Below are 22,603 nucleotides of genomic sequence, written 5' to 3'. Positions count from 1 at the left end.
AAATCTGAAGGAGAAAATAAGGAAACACTCCCATTTACCACTGCAAGAAAAAGAATAAAACACCTAGGAATAAACCTACAGAAGGAGACAGAAGACCTGTATGCGGAAAACTATAAGACACTGATGAAAGAAATTAAAGACGAGACAAACAGATGGAGAGATATACCATGTTCTTGGATTGGAAGAATCAATATTGTGAAAATGACTATACTATCTAAAGCAATCTACAGATTCAATGCAATCCCTATCAAACTACCAATGGCATTTTTCACAGAACTAGAACAAAAAATTTCACAATTTGTATGGAAACACAAAAGACCCCAAATAGCCAAAGTAACCTTGAGAAAGCAAAATGGAGCTGGAGGAATCAGGCTCCCAGACTTCAGACTATACTACAAAGTTACAGTAATCAAGACAGTATGGTATTGGCACAAAAACAGAAATACAGATCAATGGAACAGGATAGGAAGCTCAGAGATAAACCCACGCACATACTGTCACCTTATCTTTGATAAAGGAGGCAAGAATATACAATGGAGAAAAGACAGCCTCTTCAGTAAGTGGTGCTGGGAAAACAGGACAGCTACATGCAAAAGAATGAAATTAGAACACTCCCTAACACCATACACAAAAATAAACTCAAAATGGATTAAAGACCTAAATGTAAGGCCAGACACTATAAAACTGTTAGAGGAAAACATAGGCAGAACACTCTATGACATAAATCACAACAAGATCCTTTCTGACCAACCTCCTAGAGAAATGGAAATAAAAACACAGATAAACAAATGGGACCTAATGAACCTTAAAAGCTTTTGCCAGCAAAGGAAACCATAAACAAGACAAAAAGATAACCCTCAGAATGGGAGAAAATATTTGCAAATGAAGCAACTGACCAAGGATTAATCTCCAAAATATACAAGCAACTCATAGAGACCAATATCGAAAAACAAACAAACCAATCCAAATATGCACGTAAGACCTAAATAGACATTTCTGCAAAGAAGACATAGAGATGGCCAACAAACACATGAAGAATGCTCATCATTAATAATTAGAGAAATGCAAATCAAAACCACAATAAGGTATCACCTCACACCAGTCAGAATGGCCATTATCAAAAAATCTACAAACAATAAATGCTGGAGAGGGTGTGGAGAAAAGGGAACCCTCTTGCACTGTTGGTGGCAATGTAAATTGACACAGCCACTATGGAGAGCAGTTTGGAGGTTCCTTAAAAAACTAAAACTAGAATTACCGTATGACCCAGCAATCCCTCTACTGGGCATATACCCTGAGAAAACCAAAATTCAAAAGAGACATGTACCATAATGTTCATTGCAGCACTATTTACAACAGCCAGGACATGGAAGCAACCTAAGTGTCCATCAACAGATGAATGGATAAAGAAGATGTGGCACATATATACAGTGGAATATTACACAGTCATAAAAAGAAACGAAACTGAGTTATTTGTAGTGAGGTGGATGGACCTAGAGTCTGTCATACAGAGTGAAGTAAGTCAGAAAGAGAAAAATACAGTATGCTAACACATATATATGGAATCTAAAAAAAAAATGGTTCTGACGGACCTAGGGCCAGGACAGAAATAAAGATGCAGATGTAGAGAATGGACTTGAGGACACAGGGAGGGGGAAGGGTAAGCTGGGACGAAGTGAGAGAGTAGCACTGACATATATACACTACCAAATGTAAAACAGATAGCTAGTGGGAAGCAGCCGCATAGCACAGGAAGATCAGCTCGGTGCTCTCTGACCACCTAGAGGGGTTGGATAGGGAGGGTGGGAGGGAGGCGCAAGAGGGAGAGGATACGGGTATATATGTATACATATAGCTGATTCACTTTGCTATACAGCAGAAACTAACACAACATTGTAAAGCAATTATACTCCAATAAAGATGTTAAAAAAATACAATAAACATCTCTGTGTGGAAATTATACAGCAACAATTCATGTAAGGAATGGAAAGGAATATCTTAAAAACAAACAAATATTTCTTTATTGTCCTGTTGTTTTTTCTATACATAATAGCCTAAATTTTTGTTTCAGTAAATATATTACTGTGCATAGTCTGGCATGTTCAGATGAATGTACTCTGTATGTACAATATGCTATTTTACTTTTTAGTGACTCTGAAAGAAAAAATCACAAAATAGTAAGTTTCAGAAGGTATCAAAAAACATATTCAGGGCGGAGTCAAGATGGTAGTGTGGAAAGACACGGAGATTGTGTCTCCCCACAACTAGGGCACCTGCCGGATGCTGGTGGTGGACTGTGACGTCCAAGGAGATGGGTGGAACTCCCAAGCGAACCAGTAGGATGTGGCGGGACTGAGGGGGCAGGAGAAGTGGAGGCTGGAAAGGACCGGTGCCCCTAGGTGTGGCTGAGATGGGGGAGGGGTTCCCATGCCTGGAGGGACCCTCAGGGGCTCAGATCAGGGGAGAGCATGCACAGCGTTTCCCCTGCCCAATCGGCTGAGGAAGTCTGCCCAGCTCTCACAGGCCAGGTCCTATGCCCTCAGAGGGCCCCTGTGGGCCTCATTGCTCCTGGGGGCTAGGAGGGAGGCCAGGGAGAACAGGAACTCCAGGCCACATGGGTCCTTGGGGCATAGGAGGGAGAGCAGGAGAGGCAGGCCGGCGGGGCCCTCCAGGACCAGAAGAGCAGGAGAGGAGTGGAGGGCAACCACCCCGCCCACTCGAACCCAGGAAGCCTGCTGGGCTCCCAGGTGGGAGCCCCCGCCCTCTGACACCAGAGGCAGGAGGCACACCTGGGCCCCTTCTGTTCTGTCGAGCCTAAGCCCCACCCCCCACCAGCCACAGGGCCTTTTCAAGCCCTGTGGATCCTAAACATAGGCCCCACCCTTCAACTTCCACAGCCAAGGTCTTTACCACCTTTTTTTTTTTTTCTTTTTTTCCCTCTTTTTTTTTTTTTACTACTCTGGTTCTGTTTTACCTTCCGGTTGTTGTTTCAACTATATTTTTATTTTTATATTCTTTCTAACATATCTGTTAGTATCCTAGTCTACTTTTATTTTTTACTTTGTTATTGTTCCCCCCCTTTGTTTTTTCTGCCCTTCGCGGCTTGCGGGACCTTGGCTCACAAGCCAGGGTTTGGGTCAAAGCTCCTGGGGTGGGAGCTCTGAGTCTGAACCACTGGACTAACAGAGAACCTCAGACTCCAGGGAATATTCATCGGAGTGAGGTCTGCCAGAGGTCCTCATCTCAGCACCAATACCCAGTTCTACCCAACAGCTCACAAACACCAGTGTTGGAAGCCTCAGAGCAAACAACCAGTAAGACACGAACACAATCCAACTCATCAAAAAAAAAAAAAAAAATGAGATGGCAAAAAATATGTCACAGATGAAGGAGCAAAGTAAAAGCCTACAAGACCACATAAATGAAGAGGAAATAGGCAATCTACCTGAAAAGGAATTCAGAGTAATGATAGTAAAGATGATCCAGAATCTCGGAAATAGAATGGAGGCGTGAACCGAGAAAATACTAGAAATGTTTAACAAAGACCAGAAGAACTAAAGAACAAACCGAGATGAACAACACAATAACTGAAATGAAAAATACACTAGAAGGAAACAGTAACAGAATAACTGAGGCAGAAGAACGAATAAGTGAGCTAGAAGACAAAATGGTGGAAATAACTGCCGAGGAGCAGAACAAAGAAAAAAGAATGAAAAGAACTGAAGACAATCTCAGAGACCTCTGGAACAACACTAAATGCATAAACGTTCGAATTATAGGGGTCGCAGAAGAAGAAGAGAAAAAGAAAGGGTCTGAGAAAATATTTGAAGAGAGTGTAGTGGAAAACTTCCCTAACATGGGAAAAGGAAATAGTCACGCAAGTCCAGGAAGCGCAGAGAGTCCCATACAGGATAAACCCTAGGAGAAACACACCAAGACATATATTAATTAAACTACCAAAAATTAAATTGAAAGAAAAAATACTAAAAGCAGCAAGGGGAAAACAAAAACTAACATACAAAGGAAACCCCATAAGGTTATCAGCTGATTTTTCAGCAGAAACTCTGCAGGCCAGAAGGTAGTGGCAGGATATACTTAAAATGATGAAAGAGAAAAACCTACAACCAAGAGTACACTACCCAGCAAGGATCTCATTCAGATTTGACAGAGAAAGCAAAAGCTTTTCAGACAAGCAAAAGCTAAGAGAATTCAGTACCACCAAGCCAGCTTTACAACAAATGCTAAAGAAACTTCTCTAGGAGGGAAACACAACAGAAGAAAAAAGACCCATAAAAACCAACCCAAAACATTAAGAAAATGGTAATAGGAACATACATATCAATAATAACCTTGAATGTAAATGGATTAAATGCTCCAACCAAAAGACACAGACTGGCTGGACAGATACAAAAAAAGAGACCCATATATAGGCTGTCTACAAGAGACCCACTTCAGACCTAGGGACATATACAGACTGAAAGTGAGGGGATGGAAAAAGATATTCCATGCAAATGGAAATCAAAAGAAAGCTGGAGTAGTGATAATCCTATCAGATAAAATAGACTTTAAAATAAAGGCTGTTACAAGATATGAGGGATACTACATAATGATCAAAGGATCAATCCAAGAAGAAGATGTAACAATTATAAATGTTTATGCACCCAGCATAGGAGCACCTCAATACATAAGGCAAATGCTAACAACCATGAAAGGAGAAATTGACAGTAACACAATAATGGTAGGGGACTTTAACAACACCACCTTCACCAATGAACAGATCATCCAAACAGAAAATAAATAAGGAAACACAAGCTTTAAATGACACAATAGACCAGATAGATTTAATTGATATTTATAGAACATGGCACCCAAAAGTTGCAGAATACACTTTCTTCTCAAGTGCCCAAGAAACATTCTCCAGGATAGACCACACCCTGGGTCACAAATCAAGCCTCGGAAAATTTAAGGAAAGTGAAATCATATCAAGCATCTTTTCTGACCACAATGCTATGAGACTGGAAATCAATTACAGGAAAAAAACTGTAAAAAACACAAATACATGGAGGCTAAACAGTGCGCTATTAAATAACCAAGAGATCACTGAAGAAATCAAAGAAGAAATAAAAAAATACATAGAAACAAATGATAACAAAAACACAACGACCCAAAACCTATGGGACGCAGCAAAAGCAGCTCTAAGAGGGAAGTTTATAGCAATTCAATCTCACCTCAAGAAACGAGAAAAATCTCAAATAAACAATCTAACCCTACACTTAAAACAACTAGAGAAAGAAGAACAAGGAAAACCCAAAGTCAGTAGAAGGAAAGAAATCATAAACTTCAGAGCAGAAATAAATGAAATAGAAACGAAGAAAACAATAGCAACGATCAATAAAACTAAAAGCTGGTTCTTTGAGAAGATAAACAAAACTGATAAACCACTAGCCAGACTCATCAAGAAAAATAGAGAGGATGCAAATCAATAAAATTAGAAATGAAAAAGGAGAAATCACAAGTGACACCACAGAAGTACAAAGGATGATAAGAGACTACTACAAACAACTATATGCCAATAAAATGGACAACCACGAAGAAATGGACAAATACTTGGAAAGGTACAATTTTCCAAGACAGAACCACGAAGAATTAGAAAAAATAAACAGACCTATCGCAAGTAATGAAATTAAAACTATAATTAAAAATCTTCCAACAAACAAAAGTCCAGGACCAGATGGCTTCATAGGTGATTCTATCAAACATTTAGAGAAGAGCTAGCACCCATCCTTCTCAACCTCTTCCAAAAAATTGTAGAGGGAGAAACACTCCCAAACTCATTCTACGAAGCCACCGTGACCCTGATACCAAAACCAGAAAAAGATATCACAAATAAGGAAAATTATAGACCAATACCACTGATGAACATAGATGCAAAAATCCTCAACAAAACACTAGCAAATCAAATCCAACAACATATTAAAAGGATCATATACCATGATCAAGTGGGATTTATGCCTGGGATGCAAGGATTCTTCAGTATACACAAATCAAACAATGTGATACACCATATTAACATATTGAAGAAGAAAAACCATATGATCATCTCAATAGATGCAGAAAAAGCTTTTGACAAAATTCAACACCCATTTATGATAAAAACTCTCCAGAAAATTCGCATAGAGGGAACTTACCTCAACATAATAAAGGCCATATATGACAAACCCACAGCAAGCATCATACTCAATGGTGAAAGACTGAAACCATTCTCACTAAGATAAGGAACAAGACAAGGATGTCCACTCTCACCACTCTTATTCAACATAGTTTTGGAAGCCGTAGCCACGGCAATCAGAGAAGAAAAAGAAATAAAAGGAATACAAATTGGAAAAGAAGTAAAACTGTCACTGTTTGCAAATGACATGATACTATACAGAGAAAATCCTAAAGATGCCACCAGAAAACTACTAGAACTAATCAATGAATTTGGTAAGGTTGCAGGACACAAAATTAATGCGCAGAAATCTCTGGCATTCCTATACACTAACAACGAAAAAATCAGAAAGAGAAATTAAGGAAACAATCCCATTTACCATCACAACAAAAAGAATAAAATACCTAGGAATAAACCTACCTAAGGAGGTGAAAGACTTCTACTCAGAAAAGTATAAAACACTGATGAAAGAAATCAAAGATGACATAAACAGGTGGAGAAATATACCACATTCTTAGACTGGAAGAATCAATATTGTGAAAATGACTATACCACCCAAAGCAATCTACAGATTTAATGCAATCTCTATCAAACTACCAGTGGCATTCTTCACAGAACTAGAACAAAAAATTTCACAATTCTTATGGAAACACAAAAGACCCCAAATAGCCAAAACAATCTTGAGAAAGAAAAACAGAGCTGGAGGAATCAGGCTACCCAATTTCAAACTATACTAAAAAGCTACAGTAATCAAGACAGTATGGTACTGGCATAAAAACAGAAATATAGATCAATGTTAGAAGACAGAGAGCCCAGAGATAAACCCACGTACATATGGTCACCTTATTTTTGATAAAGGAGCAAGAATATACAATGGAGAAAAGACAGCCTCTTCAATTAGTGGTGCTGGGAAAACTGGACAGCTACATGGAAAAGAATGAAATTAGAACACTCCCTAAGACCATACACAAAAATAAACTCCAAATGGATTAAAGACCTAAATGTAAGACCAGACACTATAAAAGTCTTAGAGGAAAACAAAGGAAAAACACTCTTTGACATAAACCACACAGCAAGATCTTTTTTGACCCACCTCCTAGACTAAAGGAAATAAAAACAAAAATAAACAAATGGGACCTAATGAAACTTAAAAGCTTTTGCACAGCAAAGGAAACCATAAACAAGATGAAAAAGACAACCCTCAGAATGGGAGAAAATATTTGCAAATGAAGCAACTGACAAAGGATTAATCTCCAAAATTTACAGGCAGCTCATGGAGCTCAATATCAAAAAAAACAAACAATCCAAATAAAAAATGGGCAGAAGACCTAAATAGACATTTCTGCAAAGAAGACATACAGATGGTCAAGAGGCACATGAAAAGATGCTCAACATCCCTAATTATCAGAAAAATGCAAATCAAAACTACAATGAGGTATCACCTCACACAGGTCAGAATGGCCATTATTAAAAAATCTAGAAACAGTAAATGCTGGAGAGGGTGTGGAGAAAAGGGAACCCTCCTGCACTGTTGGTGGGAATGTAAATTGATACAACCACTATGGAGAACAGTATGGAGGTTCCTTAAAACACAAAAAATAGAACTACCATACGACCCAGCAATCCCACTACTGGGCATATACCCTGAGAAAACCATAATTCAAAAAGAGTCATGTACCAAAATGTTCATTGCAGCTCTATTTACAATAGCCAGGACATGGAAGCAACCTAAGTGCCCATCAACAGATGAATGGATAAAGAAGATGTGGCACATGTATACAATGGAATATTACTCAGTCATAAAAAGGAACAAAACTGAGTTATTTGTAGTGAGGTGGATGGACCTAGAGTCTGTCATACAGAGTGAAGTAAGTCAGAAAGAGAAAAACAAATACCATATGCTAACACATATATATGGAATCTAAAAAAAAAAAAAAGAAAAGAAAATGGTCAGAAGAACCTAGGGGCAGGAAGGGAATAAAGATGCAGACCTACTAGAGAATGGACTTGAGGATACGGGGAGGGGGAAGGGTAAGCTGGGACAAAGTGAGAGAGTGGCATGGACATATATACACTACCAAACGTAAAATAGATAGCTAGTGGGAAGCAGCCGCATAGCACAGGGAGTTCAGCTCGGTGCTTTGTGACCACCTAGAGGGGTGGGATAGGGAGGGTGGGAGGGAGGGAGATGCAAGAGGGAAGAGATATGGGGACATATGTATATGTATAACTGATTCACTTTGTTATAAAGCAGAAACTGACACACCATTGTAAAGCAATTATACTCTAAAAGATGTTAAAAAATAAAAACAAAAAATAGAACTATCATATCACCCAGCGATCCCACTACTAGGCATATACCCTGAGGAAACCATAATTCAAAAAGAGACATGTACCACAGTGTTCATTGCAGCACTATTTACAATAGCCAGGACATGGAATCAACCTAAATGTCTATCAACAGATGAATGGATAAAGATGTGGCACATATACACAATGGAATATTATTCAGCCACAAAAAGAAACAAAATTGAGTTTTTTGTAGTGAGGTGGCTGGACCTAGAGTCTGTCATACAGAGTGAAGTAAGTCAGAAAGAGAAAAACAAATACCGTATGCTAATGCATATATATGGAATCTAAAAATTAAAAAATGGTATTCATGAACATAGTGGCAGGGCAGGAATAAAGATGTAGAGATAAGAGAATGGACTTGAGGACATGGAGCAGGAGGGAGAAGCTGGGGCGAAGTGAGTATAGCATCAACATATACACACTACCAAACGTAAAATAGATAGCTAGTGGGAAGCAGCAGCATTGCACAGGGAGATCAGCTCGGTGCTTTGTGACCACCTAGAGGGGTGGGATAGGGAGGGTGGGAGGGAGACTCAAGAGGGAGGGGATATGGGGATATATGTATGCATATGGCTGATTCACTTTGTTGTACAACAGAACTAACACAGTATTGTGAAGCAATTACACTCCAAGAAAGATCTATTAAATAAAAAATTATTCATTATAAAAGACTTAGAAAAGTGAAGAATTAGAAAGTAAAATGGTATGGGTATAGAAACTTCTAAGAAACATAAGACATTTTGTGGCATGTCACAAGTTGCATGGAAAATCCTACTCCTAAAAAACTATAGCCCTCTGAAAGTGATCCATGATAGGTTAATAGCTGTTTTCAGTTCCACAAAGATAACCTGAAAGTCCTTCAGCACTACCTACCTACCACACTTCTCTTCCATAAGAAGATGGAATAGACAGAAGGAATAATTTCATGCATAAGAGTTTAGCTGAGGGTGTCAGGGATATAGCAACAGAGGCAAAAAAGCCTCCCACACAGTGACAACTAACAGAGAACTTTTGAGTCAAAGTCAGTCAAAGAAACAGAGAGACCCAAGGAGAGGTTCTTTGTGCAAAACAGCAGCCACTGGCCAATCACAGTTCATGAGTGAACACATCGTGGAAAAGACTGAATTCCATATTGGGCTTTTCAACCATTCCCACCCACTCACAGGCGATAATCACTGCCACTAATTAAGAAACCAAATGACAATAAGAATCAACTGCATGGAAAAAATAATTTAAAGAAAGCAGTATCATCTCTTGTCAGAAACTATACCTGCTGGAAGGGAACACCTGAGAGATAAAGCAGAGACTGTAGTTCTGGGCAAACAGATAAACTGTTTACTAGGAAACACAAAAGTTCACATAATCTTTCTCAAGTGTCTACAAAATCTCACCTCCTTCCATTCTGCTCCCATCACCCCATACTTCCTAGGCTGCCATCCTGCTACTCCTCTTTTCATTTCCCAAACATTCCAGTTTCCCCCTCTTCCGTGCATTTGAATACAGCGTTCCTCTGCCTAAGAGCCCTTTTCCCTTTTCCAGTCCACCACCACTCATATATAATCTTCAGAACAGCTTAAAAGACATCTCCTTTGTGAAGCCTATTCTGACTTTCGGCAATAACACAAATTGCTCCATTCTCAGTGGCTTTACTTTAGTCCGTTATAGCAGTAATCATATTGTATGATATTGGCATTAGATTATAAAGCTGCCAAAAACAGGAATCTTAATTTGTTTGTAATTTTAGGTCTAGCATCTAATTCAGCATTTGATACACAGTAGGTGCTCACATTGTTTTGATTAAAATTTTTAATAAATGTAGAATAGAGGAAGTAATAATACATGCCCTATCTACTTTACAAATGAGATACATATGTGAAAGTACTTTGAAAAGTATAAAGTACCATCTATATCACTGCAGAAGAGATGATGACTACAAAAATGACTGTTAGTGTCATTAGCCATTTTCATTTCTGTAGAATCTCTGCGCACCTACCGAAGAGTGAGTGGAGAAAGGGAAAGGACAGAAAGCCCATTGTTACTGAGCATTATTATGTGTCAGGCACTGTTTTAAGTCCTGGCACTGAAAGATGAGTAAGAGTTAAATATTAGGCAGAAAAGTAAAGGTAAAGTGTTTCAGGTAGACAAACAAGTGCAAAGGCCATGTAGTAGGGAGGCTGCATGACATCTGAGAACGAACAGCTTTGCTAGTGCACAGAGTATGTTCTCAAGATGCAGATAAGAGCCACCATGTTAAGAATTTTGGTCTTGATCTTAAGCATAATAACAGAAAGTTTGGAGCTAACCAATTTAATGCTAATAGGTTAAATCAAGAAAGCACAAAGAGTATCTTTGGAGTCCAATTCCCTTCCCCTACTTCCTGTCTCTCCCCACTGACAGGACCAGTGACCACCACTTACAGGTTTAGCCCTATTCTAAGTTCAGAGAAAAAAAAATTGGTTCTTTGGGTTCCACCTTCACATAGAGCTTCTCATGACATCTAAAGAAATCTCTTAAGAGAGATAGTATACCTGTTAAGGTATTGTAAGTTTTAAGGAGGTGGTATAGCACAATAGAGAGAATTTTGGACTCCGGATGTATGTCATCTGGCTTCAAATTCGGACTCAACATTTATAAGCTAAGTGGTCTTAGGTTGTTCTGAGAATTAAATGACCTAACCCATATGACTAGCACATAGAAAATACTAAATGAAAGTGAGCTGTTATTGCTGATTTTATTATAATTACTATACCAATATTATTATGAAAGAGAAAACTTTAAATGTCCTAGACTTACTCAGGTTCCTTAACTCTTAATTCTATATTCTTGCCATCTCAAATGGGCAAGTTAAAACTTGTTATGCTGATTTTTACCATAGTTCCAATAACTGAACTCCTGACTTATTCCTTTGGCCAAGCTGCCACCTTCTGACTTGGGGCAGTTAAGGTGGGGAAACAACATTAAATTTGGAGTCAGAGGACCTGTGTTCAAGTTCAAGCTAAAAATACCGTAGCTATAATTTATGACACAAAACTCTAGAGTCTTAATTACCTACTTCACATAATAAAGCAAGCTCTAAATTGATTCTTTTAAATTAATTTATTAATTTATTATTTATTTTTGGCTGCGTTGGGTCTTGTTGCTGTGCGCGGGCTTTCTCTAGTTGCGGTGAGCGGGGGTTACTCTTCGTTGCGGTGCGTGGGCTTCTCATTGTGGTGGCTTCTCTTGCTGTGGAGCATGGGCTCTAGGTGCATGGGTTTCAGTAGTTGTAGCCTGTGGGCTCTAGAGCGCAGGCTCAGTAGTTGTGGCGCACGGGCTTAGTTGCTCCGTGGCATGTGGAATCTTCCCGGACCAGGGCTCGAACCCGTGTCCCCTGCATTGGCAGGCAGGTTCTTAACCACTGCACCACCAGGGAAGCCCTAAATTGATTTTTAAAGAAAATCCTACCTCTGCCAATGGTCATGCCCTACTTTTAGATGAATAGAAATAGTTTAAAGATTCTATTTTCATTAGGCTCCTTACATTTCATTAAAGTATGTCAATCTCACCTTTAGCTAGCTCAATGGTAAAGCATATGGCTCTAAATTTATCTAAAATATCTATAATTTATTTCCTGTCATGAACCAGAAGCTTGGATGAGAGAAATATATTTATGAAGATATATCAAAAGTAACAGTCTGTTCACTCCAATGAATAGTCAAAAATTTATCAGAGAGCTACATATTTGGACTACATTGTTTTGGCCTCCACAGAATTGCTTTTATTAAACTGTACTTTGCTGACATGAGAAACTTCAGTGAAACTCAAGAGTTGAATTCACTGTATAAAAACTGATTAAGTGAACAAATAATATAGTCACTTTTTTTAAGTACAATAAATAAGTTAGGTATTAAAATGGTTAATGGCAATGGTGAAGTCCAGCTCCTACCTTTTGTCCAGGATGGTTTTCCTAACCATTTATTCAATTTTATTTCATAAAGCCTACTGTTATCATGTGCTTTTGTTTAGACCTATCTGCCTCTCTAGACCAGATGGTATGAAAGACTGTCTCAAAGGAAAGAAGTGGCTATTCTATGTCTTACACTTCTGGAGAAACTGAGTCTTGATTAAGTATCCTTAAGACAAATACACATATACATCAACCTGTAGAAATTTGTTATTTCAGTGTATCCTAAAGTATAATTAATTTTTAAATTCATACTACTGGTCTAATTTGCATATCTGGTGGGGAAATACATGTGAGCAAGATTGATATTCAACAATGACACTAAAACTTTTCATTTTTGTAAAGTTTTAAAAACACATCTAACAAATATAAATACACGCAAAAATATTTGATAAGAAGGATGATATCTGATACTCACTCTAAGCCCAGGAAATCCCGGAGGACCAATGCTACCTACAAGTCCCTAAGTAAGAGAAATGTGCAAAATTGGTTAAATATGATTCCAAACTACTAAGGGTATTTTCTAAAGATGAAGACAAAAATTTCTAGGAAAAAATATATCAAAATTTACCTTCTTTCAGCTAACTTCTGCAACTTCCCTACTCTTATGCATCCTCCTAAGAAGTGCAAACCTCTGGTGGCAGCTTATATTCTTTAAAAGTGGCCCTGGCTTCATGCTTTTAGATACTAGGACTACCACCTAGCCTAGGATACAGACTTCTCTGTGTCTCCTATGTACCTAATAAAGGAAGTAAATCCCATTAATAATCAGCATTATAAACATAATTAGCCTATATGTAGTATGAAAAGACAAGTGGTCAGCATGTCAGGTGAGAAGAACATTTTCAGATGATTTAAAACACTTATCAGCTCTTTTGAAGTACATTATTTAAATTTTCTAAATTTCTCATTTATGAAACTGAAATAGTAATATTGTTTTCATTTTGTATAGAATTAAAACTGTAATTAAAACTCTAATATATATATATGAGCTTTTGAAAATTTTCTTAAAGCACTATACAAATGTAAGAAATTACCAACCTTGTTAAATTATTTGTATGAGATTTAAAATTATCTATATTAATTTTTCCAGTTGATTCATGATGGGTCTTTGTGACAGTCTTAAACTCATCATTACAGTCTTTGTGATAATTCCTACTCTACTCCATGTCAGACTTACATCATTTACAGGGTACAAAGTATAAGAATACACCCTCCCTTTATTTTTGCATTTCAAATTCTGTTTTGAAACAAAGGTACAGTATAAAATATAGAGAATAATAAACCAATAAACTGAAAATATCCAATTTATTCTTGCATTCTAAAGAAGACTCCAAATGCTCTTCCAGAAGTATTATATTTTAAATATAAACAGCAGACTTCAAAGAGAAAATTTTTAAATATTGTTAGGAGTCCAACCCTAACAAACTTCATGTATATTTAACTGACAAAACATTAAATAAGATGGCTTCACACTAGGTATGCAAGGACATAAATGGTATTAAAGAAAAAATGTAAATAATGCTTTACTTTATTATGCCTGAAATGGGAAGCTCCCCAGAATCATGGGCAAGAATAAGATGGTAAACATTCTACTTAAGACATGATTCAACTTTTTAACCATTTGTTTGGAAATCAGTTCTACTTTTATTTTATCTTCCAAGCCTTATAACAAATAAAACTTTTGCTAAATTCACTGAATAAGCTAATACAGTTATAATTTAGAAAAAAATAAAAAAGAAACTATTTTCAAACACTTTAAGCATAAATGCTAATAATTTACACAGTCTAAATATAGGAACTATTCTTAATTTATGATCCAAGGATTTAGTAGTTGATTCTAATTCACCTTAAAAATCTTATGAAAACAATGTGTACATGACATATATTGGGGGATAGCCATTTTTTGAGGGCAAAAAGTAAAGACATTTCTGCCTAGGGTCAAAAAACAGCATTCCATCATCATCCTTTGATAATATAATTAAACTAATTTTAGAATTTTAACTTCCTAATCTGAACATAGATATCTAAACAATCCCCCCCAAAGACTTCTCTATAAAATACTGAAAAGTAAGGTAGATCAATGACAGGTTTGAGTCCAAAAGAGCAATCACCAAATGCACAATTTTTACATGAGGCTTGTTAGTACCTTGATGTACATGAAAGGCTTTTTTCCCCATGCCCCTCCCCACAAATACACAAGTCAGTATCGTGATTGCATACTTCTAATATTTTAAATAATCAGTCATGTTTAACATGGTCAAAATAATTAATTTTAATGATTATCTCTCAAGACAGAATTTATAACACTTCTGTCTTATTTCCCATGCTGTAAAACCACAAAGTGGAATGTGCTCAGTGGTATCAAAACTGTCTGGCCAAGAGTGCTTGTCAGGAATGTGGTAATGAGAATGGCAAGTACAGTTGCTATGAAGTCTTGAGTGATGTTAGACTGCGAGGGTGGACCATCACAATTTACTCACAGGACTGCCATCAGGACCTGCAGGGCCTCTGTCTCCAAAGTCACCTGGAAAACCCTGGCCCAAAGAAAAAAGAAAGAAATGCTATTACAGCCAAAATAGATAAAGAATTCATTTTTGCTGTGTTTTCTGATAAGGAACTTAGTAATAGGAAATATTTATTTCCTAACCTATAAATTATAGTGCAACAAAAATGTGTATTTGTTTTGCATAACACTTAATTGATTTTAAGCACACTATTTCTATAGTTTATAAAATTATTTTACACGCCACTCAATATATACAGAAAGCTAAGCTGCAGAAAATAGAAATTTGTTATCCATTATGTAAAGAATCACTGAATGAGAGGAAACAGAACCAAGATTTCCAGCTGACCAATCCATTAGTTTTGTCCACTACTTCATGCTGTTCCTATACACACACCACAGAGAATGAAACGACTATTAATATTTAGCATGTGCTTAGCACACTTACCTTGGCTAAAGGCTTTATACACATTATTATATATGCACTACTTCATTTCATCTTCACAGTAGGTCAAATCAATGAGTACTAATATCCTCACTTCATAGTTGAGTAAGTTAAAGCCCACAGAGGTTAAATCACTTGCATCCACTAGTGTTGGGTGGGACTGAGCTTTGAATGCAGGCAGTCTGATTGCAGAGTCAGTGCTTGTTCTACTATGCTATATTGAATACTTTAACTCATCATTCCAAGATACAATACAACATGTAAAAACATCATTTAAGGGAAAATGCACATAAATATTGTAAATACAAAATTTATACAAAATATAAAATACAAAAGTGCGATTGAAATATAAGCTTCCCAAAGGTCTATTGAGAATTCTACACAGTAAAACTGTGAAGGACAGGAAATTAACACACTTCCTCATTATAAATTCTATTGTAAAATAACTCAATTACTCAGTTACTCTTGCTTTATATACTCAAAGTTTTTCTCTAGAGATTTACCATTGAGTTTATCAACTTCAAAGCTCCCTTTTTAAAAGGCTACTTTACAAAATTCTTTATAATACTTATTATGAACACTTTGACAACACTCATTTTTAAAAACTTATAAGGCTAACAAAATAAAGTACATTATTAGATTCTTATAATCTTTTATTTAGGCAAGCCAGTATTAAATATTATGTGTTCAACAGATTGCCAAAAATCACTGGTTCACTAGTATAAACACGAATGGGCTAAGCTGAAAAGATGGTTTAACAATGGAAAAAAAGGTATGACGTTTCTAAGACATAGTTAACTCGTAGGAGTGGTTTCTCTTATTTTGTAATGAGAGGATAATGCAAAAACCATCTGTAGAGTCAAACATATTGCAGCCATACCCCTTTCAAAGTCAGTTGAAATTCAGGTAGGCATTTTGCTCTCATTGTCCTTGGAAGTCAAACCTGTTGACAATAAGCTCACAAATCTGCAATACATCATTCCATACAGTATGAATTATTATGGGTATTTGAAAGTATTTATGATACACAGGTAATGGAAAAAGTAGAAGAAAAATACTGTAATAAATCTGAAACATAAGAGATGATTGACTTTTTAGATGCATCATAAGCAGGTTTTCCAGAAACCCCAGTGAAATAATAAAGAATGGGGGACATACTGCATGATTCCGTTAATGTGAAATGTTCAAAATAGGCAAATCTATGGAGGTAGAAAGTAGATTAGTGGTTGTCGAGGCCCGGTGATGTGGTGAAGAACTGGAGAGTGACTGCTTACAATATTGGGTTTCTTTCTGAGGTGATGAAAATGTTCTAAAATTAGTGCAATGGCTGCACAAGTCTATGAATATACTAATAACCACTGAATTGTACACTTTAAAGGGGTGAATTTTATGGTATGTATATTACATCTTAATAAAGTTTTTCTCATAAAACAAGGAAACAATTGGTCTGGACAAGGAGTGGGATTGCTGAAAACATCTTTGGGGACTCACTCAGGATTGCCTAGAGGATGTGCTCTTTGGGACCGACTGGCCCCCCACCCTCATCCAGTGGGAGGAGCTGCTTTCCAGTTCAGCATCCCACAGAACTAGTGATTTCTCCCTGCTAGGAGAAGGGCGAGAACTGTGATTAGTTCTCCACTTATCACAAAGTCTGTATTCTCTACAACCAGCATGAAAACAATGAAATAAGCACTTACTGATTTCAACTTCCTATTCTTTTGGTAGTTCAATAATACGTATAATAAATATTAGCTGTTCAAAAAAAATAAAAAAAATAAAAAAATAAAAAAATTAGCTGTTCAACTTCACTTTGCCCCCGAAACAATTTAGTTGAACTGAGAATACACCTACTTAAAAATTTTTTATGTATTATTTCTCTTCTCACTTTACTACTCATTAAGCAGTTCATTTTTAACTCTCTATTCTAGATAGAGATATCTTTTTGTTTTAACCCATCTTACATGTTGACCATTGTGTCATCAATATTTGAAATAATTCCTACATTTTCTTGTTTCATGAAATATAGTACAGTTAATGCCATAAAAAGCATCATTATATTTGGCTACATATTGGACATATATTTTCTTTTGAAGAAAATCATGCCAATGTTTTATATTGTTAAATATGTCACTACTTGTACAGTGTTATTCAGTTGTTATTTCAATTTTGGCAACTATATGCATTTTTTTTTTTTTACTGCAGGTAAAGCTCTGAATTCCTTTAATAAAATAAACCTAAGTATTTGCAACCATATATCTTCACTGTAAAAAAAAATGATCTTAAAGACTGGTTGTGAAATATGGAACAGTAGTGACAAAACACTCTGCCTTCTAACTTAGAATACAAAAGACACAGTTTCTACAATTTCTTTCTCCACTTGAAAGAATTTGTTGCAAAATGAAATACTAAATTTTCTCTCATATTTACTTAGTGGAAAATTATAACCCCTAACTTAATCAAACTGTGTTCTCTTAGAAATATCCTCCTACTACCAAAGGATATAATGGCCATTTTCCAGGATAATCATCCATAGGAAAGCTTGAGTTTTTGCCCTTTTTGCCCAACTTGCCAATTTCATGAATGTAATAATCATCTTCTCTGTCATACTGAGGGAAGTAAGTCAGAGAAAGACAAATATCATATGATATCACTTATATGTGAAATCTAAGAAAATGGTACAAATGAACTTATTTACAAAACAGAAATCAAGTTACAGATATAGAAAACAAACTTATGGTTACCAGTGGAAAAAGGGAGGGAAGGGATAAATTGGGAGATTGGGACTGACATATACACACTACTATATATAAAATAGATCATTAATAAAGACCTACTGTATAGCACAGGGAACTCTACTCAATACTAAGTAATGGCCTATATGGGCCATTACATCTAAAAAAGAGTGGATATATGTGTACGTATAACTGATTCACTTTGCTATAAACCTGAAACTAACGCAACACTGTATGTTGTGTCAACTATACTTCAATAACAAATAAACAAGTAAATAAATGGCATGCCAGAGTTGCATTGTTATTTCTGTGAACATAATTCTCTTTTTTACATTTTCATTGTTTTGATCAGTTGTAAAATTTTATTTTGTAAAGAATATAACATTTCAGGGATTTCACTTGATCTCTTCAAGTTATGAATAATTTTCTTGCTCATTTCCACTGTTTGATCAATGTAGTGGACAGATTTTGAGGTGACTCTTAATGATTCCTACCTCCTGTTGCCCACATCCTTGTATGATACCCTCCCTTTGTGTGTGGTGGGACTATGACTTGCTTCTTCTAACAAATAGAATAGAGCAAAGGTGATGGGATGCCAATGATGTGATTATGTTATACTACATAAGAGTCCATCTTAGCAGCCTGGAGCTAGAGTCTTCCTGAGTTTGATGAAATAAGCAGCTGTGTTGGAGAGGCCCACACAACAGGGAACTGTGAATGACCTCTAGGAACTGTGGACAGTCCATAGGACCTGAAGTTGGGCGATAGCCAAAAACCAGCAAAGAGCCAGGGCCTCTTAGTTCTACAACCTCAAGGAAATGAATTCTTCTCACAACCTGAATGAGCTTGGAAGTGAACTCTTCCCCAGTCAAGCGTCCAGATGATAATGCAGCAGCTGACACTTTGACTGCAGAAGACCTAGTTAAGTAGTATCTGGACTGCTGACTGATGAAAACTATGAGATTTATTAATGGGTGTATTTTAAGCTTCTAAGTTTGTGGTATTTATTATGTCGCAACAGATAGAAAACTAATACAATTGGTAATTAAAACTACTTTAAATAAAGTCCTATTTGTACAACTTACTGTGTGGTAATGCTCAATGTAAGACTTCTCACACTGTTTCTAGATTTTAAACATTTAAGTAAATAATATTTTTGAAGATTTTCTACTGCTTTTAATTCTCTATTGAAAATTATAATCCATGAATAATCAATATCAGTTAAATAAATTTTAAAATTTATATTTACTTTAAAATTTTTACTGTAATCTAATTAAATATCTTTTTAAAACTGCATAATTCTACCATTTCCTATCCATCTAGCTGCCAACATGAACAATTTTTATCATGCTTCATGAATTTTGTTTCTATACCTATGATATACAAAATTTAAGAGTAATATGAATTGTTTAATAGTACAAAATGTTTCTCAGTCTCTGGGAATTTCTCAGTCTCAGCTATTGCAAATATTGCACTAGTTCTACTACCTCTGAAACCAAAAATCAGAACACAAAGAGAGGCAAGAAAATAGAAGGTTTGCATTACTTGAAGCAGTACTTCATTTTACAAGAGCCTATTGCATTCATACTAAAAGGAGAATTAGATAAGTAAATTCATCTTTCCTCAACCGAAGTGCTTCTACTGCCTGCTCAGTCCTCATCGCAATCTCAAGCAGTTTCCATCTCTAATGTTGGCAGTGGTACCAGCTACAAAACTTCATGGTATTCAGATGTGAGGTTATAAGCAAGAGATGTGGAGAAGAATTTCTCTGAGCCTTGAACATTATTAAAATACTTTCGTAGCCAGCCTCAAAGATGGACCCTCATGATTCTCACTACCTGGTATTAATGCCCTTGTGTAGTGTCCCCCCATTTTGACTCCTGGCTGGCCTATGTGACTAACAGAATATAGAAGTAACAGAATGTGAATTCTTAGGCTAGGTCATAAAAGGCACTATACCTTTCACTTTGCTCCCATGGACCACTTGCTCTGGTGGAAGCCAAAACCATGCTGTGAAGACACTCAAGTTGCCATGTGGAGAGTTCCCCATGGGGAGGAAATGAGACTTCCCACCAGCCAGTAAGTGAGCCACCTTAATAGCAGATCAGCCCCAGTCAAGCCTTCAGATGACTGCAGTCTTGCCCAAAATCTTGACTGTAACCTCATATGAAACCCTAAGCTAGACCCACCCAAATAAGCCACTCCCAAATTCCTGACCCACAGAAACTATAAGAAATAATATATATTTATTATTACTGTTTTAAACCGCTAACATGGAGCAATCTGTTACATAGCAATAGGTAACTAATACATAATAACAAGAATGGATGTCTAGGATTACAGGTCATACAATGCCAATGCTAAGTGCTAAATCCTGAGTGATGGAAAAATCATGTGTTTTTTAAATACATTTTATTTTATTTGTTTGTGATGTACAGGGTCCTCTAAAGTGCAGAGCCCAGATCAAGTTTCTCTCTTGCCTGGGTCTGATGGTACTGTTATCAAACATGGTAGTTATCAAACATTAAGAACAAAAGAGTATTCTAGACTTGGTATGCCTGAATATATATGTGGTGTTAATATTGTAGACTACATACAGATACTATATTTGGTGGTATAGCTAAATATCAGGAAACAGTGGAAAACTTATTGCTTAGGGAGTCTAGTAAAAGAATTATTTTCCTAGTTCTACAAAGACATTAGAAAAACACTGAATATAAAATAACTAGAGAAACATGAGGACTAAAATAACCATAAAATACTGGTGACTATATTTATGGAATTAAAAAATAAAAGCATTGCAAAATTTTTCTGTTAAAGACTACAATTAACTATGAACACATTTTGCTCTTTCTAAAGAACAAATGTTTAGAAACAATATATTCAATCTAAAGTAGAGATAAATTAAAATTATCATAAAAGACATATATACTAAACAGGCATTAGTGATAAAGTAAACAGGCATTACCAATAAAAAAAGAAATTCAACTTTTTCCAAGATGAAGCAATGAAAACAGAAGACTGCACTAAATTGTCTAGGACTAGACACACTAACATAAAACCCAGAGGTTAATTTTACACATTCTACACATGAATACATACTACTAGAAAATCCTGATATTTTAAAATCCTTCAAAGGGAAACACAATTACTGTAGGTAAAGGCTAGAGTGTAAAGTGCGCTATGATAATCCAGCCTCTGCCTCTTTCTTTTCCTTATAGGTAAGACAATTTGATCCACATTTCAAGGTCAACCATGTCCTAACAGTTGAGACTAATTTTAAACTTAGGTAGGAATTTAATGAGTTTTAGACAAATTCTTGGAGATTTAGCATCAAGTCAGGCTTACTGTTAACCTAGCTATGATCTGGGCCTCAGTTCTCAGTCTCAAGTTCCTGCCTTGCTCTTAAAGAATGGTTACCAGCTTGTACTCTAATTCTGGGAATTGGAATCTGCCTTTTTCCTGTGTTCAAGAACCAGTTTTGTCACACATTATCCCTCAATCATAAGGGCCACGCCTCATTCTTGCCATTTTCCCACACTGAGAATACAAGCCAAGCCAAACCTCACTTCCATATTTGCACTCTCATTTCCACATTCCTGATTTTGATAACTTACAAGACTCTCTTGAGTTTTCCCTTACATTATCCACCCTGAAAATAAATGCCTGTCTGAATTCCCATTTGTTGGTGTCATACCTCTATGAAATCATGCTCTTCCTGGACTTCCCCAAAGTTACCAACTATAGTTCATTGGGCATCCCTCTTCTCAGTAACTAACCCGACCTTGAAGATGGGTTTAATTCAAAGTACTGGTCTCTTCATACATCTTGTCAAGCTATAGTTAGCCAAACATAGTTACTACAGATCATCCCAGTAGAATCCAGAAAATACATGTTTCCTGAAAGAGGCAGAATCACTGAAAAATTAATGACAATATTTGGTAATGCTCTAGCAACAGTAGTTCTTTCTTTATGAATTAACTTCAAACCTTTCCTGGGACAAAGAAAACACTGTCTCCAAATTCTCCATAAAATGTATGTATTTGAAACACGGTTGTGCAATACGTATTTAAGATTGTTTGGGGCTAAAGATAGAACTAATAACGGATGTCTAACAGAAGGATTTTATATTCTGAAATTCTAACACTGGAGTTAGAAGCCAAAATACAGTTTACTTTAAATAGACTCTTTTAACAGAAAGCTGTAAGAGAAAAGGAGACACTCCTTTCTATAGTTGGAAAAGTAAACATCTCTGAAGTCCCGGTACCTTAAGGGTGTTATTTTGTTCACTATTCTAAGGCTGCGATATTTTGATATTCATAGGAAGAAAACTGAGTACTCTTTTGCTCTTTGTCAAACTTCAAATACAATATGATTTGATTATTTATAATCTATTATTATCAGATCTGAAAAAGTC

At 36.4% G+C, this 22,603-nt stretch overlaps 1 protein-coding gene across 1 annotated transcript in view; it reads right to left on the bottom strand.

Moving 5' to 3' along the window:
* Positions 1 to 22,603, bottom strand: part of COL24A1 (collagen type XXIV alpha 1 chain) — a 412,921-nt gene that overhangs the window by 273,774 nt on the left and 116,544 nt on the right. Inside the window, exons 16-17 of the mRNA XM_082408071.1 lie at positions 14,987 to 15,040; positions 12,922 to 12,966 (exon numbers count right to left, since the gene is read on the bottom strand). Coding sequence (XP_082264197.1) covers positions 12,922 to 12,966; positions 14,987 to 15,040 — 99 coding nt within the window. The remainder of the gene's footprint in view (positions 1 to 12,921; positions 12,967 to 14,986; positions 15,041 to 22,603) is intronic.

Source organism: Balaenoptera borealis (assembly GCF_965194805.1).
Source record: "Balaenoptera borealis genome assembly, chromosome: 1".
Classification (NCBI taxonomy): domain Eukaryota; kingdom Metazoa; phylum Chordata; class Mammalia; order Artiodactyla; family Balaenopteridae; genus Balaenoptera; species Balaenoptera borealis.
Note: the sequence above shows the minus strand (reverse complement) of the source record. Positions and strands in the feature narration are given on the sequence as shown.